This window comes from Octopus bimaculoides, chromosome 27 (genome assembly GCF_001194135.2).
Source record: "Octopus bimaculoides isolate UCB-OBI-ISO-001 chromosome 27, ASM119413v2, whole genome shotgun sequence".
Classification (NCBI taxonomy): Eukaryota; Metazoa; Mollusca; class Cephalopoda; order Octopoda; family Octopodidae; genus Octopus; species Octopus bimaculoides.
Window position 1 is genome coordinate 5,207,951 of NC_069007.1, and position 5,595 is coordinate 5,213,545.

At 37.5% G+C, this 5,595-nt stretch overlaps 1 protein-coding gene across 1 annotated transcript in view; it reads right to left on the reverse strand.

Annotated features, from left to right (window-relative positions):
- The window catches only part of LOC106871799 (mucin-3A), a 164,652-nt gene that overhangs the window by 46,269 nt on the left and 112,788 nt on the right, over positions 1–5,595 (reverse strand). Inside the window, exon 4 of the mRNA XM_052977118.1 lies at positions 4,209–4,400. Coding sequence (XP_052833078.1) covers positions 4,209–4,400 — 192 coding nt within the window. The remainder of the gene's footprint in view (positions 1–4,208; positions 4,401–5,595) is intronic.

Consider the following 5,595-nt stretch of genomic DNA (forward strand, 5'->3'; position numbering starts at 1 on the left):
TTGAAATAATATGGGCAGTGGTGGGAGTGGGTGCAAGATGAGGGCGGGAGTGGGTGGTATGGTAGTGGTGGGGGTAGTGATGGTGGTGGGGGCAGTTGACTCGTAATTGATGAAAGTTGTAACATTTCGAAAGCACAATGTTATTTCTCTCCACCACCACCATACACATTTCTACACTTGCCCCACCATCCGTTTCGATGTGGTGTATGATATATTATATTATTACATTCACTTGTATTCAGTTATTGTCTGTTATTCTGGAAAAAACCATAAAAATTCTATTCAGTTATATCCTGAATAGAATTTATGATCTGGAAATGAAGCGAAAAATATATTTATGGTAATGATTGTTCATCGAATTTAGTTATTTATTTATTTATTTAGGTATTATTATATTTTTATTTAATTTTTCATTTTCTTTTTGTTTCTTTCATTTTTTCTTAACTTTTCTATTTTCTCATTTGTTTTTTCTCTCATGCTCTTTTTAGTTCTCTTTCTTTCTTTCTTTTTCTCTCTCATTCACTCATTTCATTCTTTTCCCTTTCTTTGTTTCTTTCTCATTCATTTCATTCTTTTCTTTCTTTCTTTCTTTCTCATTTCCTTTTTTCTTTTTTTTTCTTCTTTCTCTCTCTCTCTCACATTTCCTTCTTTTCTTTCTTTCTCCCTCACTTTCATTTCTTAGTTTCTCTTTCTTTCTCTCCCTCATTCATTTATTTCTTTTTCCTCCTCTTTCATTTCTTTCTTTCTTTCTTTTTTCTCATTTCTTTCTTTCCTTCGTTTCTTCATTTATTTATTTGTTTATTTATATTCTGCTTCCTTTTGTTTTTCTTTCTTTCTTTCTTTCTCTCTCTCTCTCTCTTTCTCATTTCTTTCTTTCCTTCTTTTCTTCACTTATTTATTTATTTATTCATTTATTTATATTCTACTACCTTTTCTTTTTCTTTCCCACTCTCTTTCATTTCTTCCTTTCTTTCTTTCACTTCTTTCTTTCTTTTCTTCTTTCTCTCTCTCTCACATTTCCTTCTTTTCTTTCTTGCTTTCTTTCTCCCTCACTTTCATTTCTTAGTTTCTCTTTTATTTCTTTTTCCTCCTTCACTCTTTCATTTCTTTCTTTCTTTCCTTCATTTCTTCACTTATTTGTTTATTTATTTATTTATATTCTGCTTCCTTTTGTTTTTCTTTCTTTATTTCTCTCTTTATCTCTCTCTCTCTCTCTCTCTCTCTCTCTCTCCCATTTCTTTCTTTCCTTCGTTTCTTCACTTATTTATTTAATTGTTTATTTATTTATATTCTACTTCCTTTTCTTTTTCTTTCGTTCTTTCTTTCTTTCTTTTCTTCCTTCCTCCCCCCACCCCGCTATTTATTTATTTATCTATTTATTTATTTATTTATTTATTTATCTATTTCCTGACGTGAAGTATACAATGTCAGATTGAAAATAAGCTTCACTTTCTGTGCTTTATTTTTAATTTTTATTTTTATTCTCTTTCACAGGTATGAAAGGAAAAGTAGAAAACAACTGCATAATGGGAAAATTATTCCATCAACCACAACAATCATAAAGGTGGAGGCAGGGATGAATGAAAACATTTGTAGAGAGGAGGAGAATCCTCGATGTGGGTCATTCGATCTGCTAGGAATAACAACTACAACAATAAAAATTTTCCAAATTACACTTCCCGCCCAAACCTACCCACACCTTGATGTATTAAAAGAATGGAAAACCTTGGAAGAAGAGTAAAATAATATAGTCAACTGTCAAAAAAAACCCCCCAAAAAATTAAATAATTATTGTTATGAAAGGTGGAGCTGAAAGCAAATAAAGCTATAATTAATAGCATGTAAAAATTAGGTTAAAAATCACTTTCTCTTTTTTTTTTACTTCTTTCAGTCATTTGACTGTGGCCTTGCTGGAGCACAGCCTTTAGTCGAGCAAATCGACTCCAGAACTTATTCTTTGTAAGCTTAGTACTCATTTTATCAGTCTCTTTTGCCGAAGCGCTAAGTTATGGGGACATAAATACACCAGCATCGGTTGTCAAGTGATGTTGGGGGGGACAAACACAGATACACACACACACACACATATATATATATATACATATATACGACAAGCTTCTTTCAGTTTCCGTCTACCAAATCCACTCACAAGGCTTTGGTCGGCCCGAGGCTATAGTAGAAGACACTTGCCCAAGGTGCCATGTAGTGGAACTGAACCCGGGACCATGTGGTTGGTAAGCAAGCTACTTACCACACACCCACTCCTGCGCCTATACACACACACACACACACACACACACACATATATATATATATATATATACACATACAATCTTACTAATTCAGTTTTATAGACATATACACACACAGAGATACATACAAAGACATACACATTCATACTCACACAAATGCATGCATGTGCATGCACACACACAAATTTATACTCTCACGTAATCAAAAAGACAGACAGACAGACACAAAGATACTGATATATTCACTTAATCACCCTTCAAGTTTTATAGCTAGTAACGTAATTAACAAGCAAAGACAAATTTATATCCAACTACACTGTAATTATAGCCCCCTACCCACACCCCTAATTGCCAATGACAGGTGTAAGATTTACCTTATCATAATTAATGTCATTTACTTATTAACACTATTTCTTTCATCTGTCAGATTGCAGTAATTCAGTAAGTTCTTTTTTGAGTTCCAAGTTGGCCCTTGCTCTGAAGAGAAGCAGTTCTAATACTGACGAGTGGTGACCTCTTGTGGGGGAGGGCATTGTGAGCTTTCAGGGAGTGTGGGGCAACCATAAAAATGGTACGAGCACAATCTACATTACATGCATCACTCACAACAGAACAACCACTAATATATAACAAGGCGCTAAGCACTAAAACAAAACAAACTGGTGCATTACACCAACGGGAAGAATCTATACTCTTCCAATCTTTCATCATCATTATCCTCATCATTTAACGTCCATTTCCCATGCTGCCATGGGTGAGATGGATTGACCAGGGCTGATAAGCTGAGGGCTGCACCAGACTCCATTCTCATATGATATGGTTTCTATGGCTACATGCCTTCCTAACGCCAACCACTCCATGAGTGTAATGGGTGCTTTTACATGCCACCAACACAGCTGCCAATTGTGTGACACCACTATCTGCCACAAATGTGGTTTTACTTGGCTTGATGGGTCTTCTACTCTACTGTGGCACAAGGCCAAAAGTCTTGGTCATCTGACATAGTCTCTGTGAGGCCCAATGGTTGAAAGGTGCTTTTTACATGACACCAGTGGAGGTGCAATGGCCCAGTGGTTAGGGCGGCGGATTCGCGGTCATAGGATTGCGGTTTCAATTCCCAGACCAGACGTTGTGAGTGTTTATTGAGTGAAAACACCTAAAGCTCCACGAGGCTCCGGCAGGGGATGGTGGTGAACCCTGCTGTACTCTTTCACCCCAACTTTCTCTCACTCTTACTTCCTGTTTCTGTTGTGCCTGTAATTGAAAGGGTCAGCCTTGTCACACTGTGTCACGCTGAATCTCCCCGAGAACTACGTTAAGGGTACACGTGTCTGTGGAGTGCTCAGCCACTTGCACGTTAATTACACAAGCAGGCTGTTCCGTTGATCGGATCAACTGGAACCCTCGACGCCGTAAGCGACGGAGTGCCAACAACAACAAACAACATGACACCAACATCAGCCACATTGCCTCCATGAGGCCCAACACTTGAAAGGTGATTTTCACACACCACCGGCTTGGGTGTCAGTTGCAGGATAGAGGCATCAGCTACATTGCCTCCAACAGTAAAAGCATAGTGCTGCATAGTGCATTAGGTGGTAGCATGAAACTACCAAAATAAATTAAAATAATAATAACCCTTTCTACTTAAGGCACAAGGCCTGAAATTTGGGGCAGGGGACAAGAGAATTACATCTACCCCAGTGTTCCACTGGTACTTATTAAATCAACCCTGAAACAATGAAAAGCAAAGTTGACCTTGGTGGAAATTGAACTCAGAACATGAAGACAAAATACTGTTAAGCATTTCACCTGGTATGCTAACGATTCTGCCAGCTTGCTGCCTTTAATAATAATAATAATAATAATAATAATAATAATAATAATAATAATAATACTAATAATAATAATAATAATAATAATAATAATAATAATAATGCTGTTGTTTGTATTTACCTGATATGTTGTCACCATTTGGTACATTTGTGACTGTGATGTTATCCATGTTTGAAGAATTTAAGGGTCTGATAATTTTAAAACTGATGTGGTACCAGAATATATTGCCATTCAATTCAACAGGAGGCTGCCAAGCTAGGTGGATGGAGGTACCAATGACCTCATAGGTGAAGTTTAATACAGGGCCAGGAACTGAAGAGAAAAAGAATTTAAAAAATACTCAATTTAATATTTAAGAAGAGCAGACAAAAATCTACAAAATTCTGTCCTGTGTGTATGTGTGTATATATTTATATTATTATTTATTTTTTATAGAATTAAGGATAAAATCATGTTAATGATTCTATCAAGTGGTTAGTGTGAAATAAAACATCATAGGTAATTTTTATATACTAAATTTATAATTATATACATAATTATAGGCGTAGGAGTGGCTGTGTGGTAAGTAGCTTGCTTACCAACCACATTGTTCTGGGTTCAGTCCCACTGTGTGGCTTCTTGGGCAAATGTCTTCTACTATAGCCTCAGGACGACCAAAGCCTTGTGAGTGGATTTGGTAGACAGAAACTGAAAGAAGCCCGTCGTATATATGTATATATATATGTATGTGTGTGTATATGTTTGTGTGTGTGTGTTTGTCCCCCCAACATCGCTTGACAACCGATGCTGGTGTGTTTATGTCCCAGTAACTTAGCGGTTTGGCAAAAGAGACCGATAGAATAAGTACTAGGCTTACAAAGAATAAGTCCTGAGGTCGATTTGCTCGACTAAAGGTGGTGCTCCAGCATGGCCACAGTCAAATGACTGAAACAAGTAAAAGAGTAAAAGAGTATGGTTCAAATGTACAGAAAAGAAAAGACAGCGACAGGTGAGGGAACAACAAGCAGGTGTAATTAGTTTGATGAGAGGTTAAAGCATTCCAGGAGGATAGAGATAGGTCTCTTGATGTTGTAAAGATACATGGCTACCCTTGTTGGAAAAGAAAGGAGAGAGAGAGAGAAACAGTGGGATGGGTTGGGGAATATGCTGAGACCTCCTTCGGTCATGAGTGACCATGGGATTGAACCTAGAAAGTTCCTCTCCGAAGCACAAGTCCGGACAAGTTTGTTTCGGAAGACCAACAGTCGCCCATGCATACTGGCCTCCCCTCTCTACGCCACCGATGTTATCGAAGGGAAAGGCAAAGGGGCCGATACAGCTTGGCACCAGTGATGTCGCAACTCATTTCTACAGCTGAGTGAACTGGAGCAACGTGAAATAAAGTGCCTTGCTCAAGAACACAACACACAGCCCAGTCTGGGATTCAAACTCACAACCTCATGATCGTAAGCTCGACGCTCTATCCACTGAGCCTTCACAGTGAAATATATATATATATATATATATA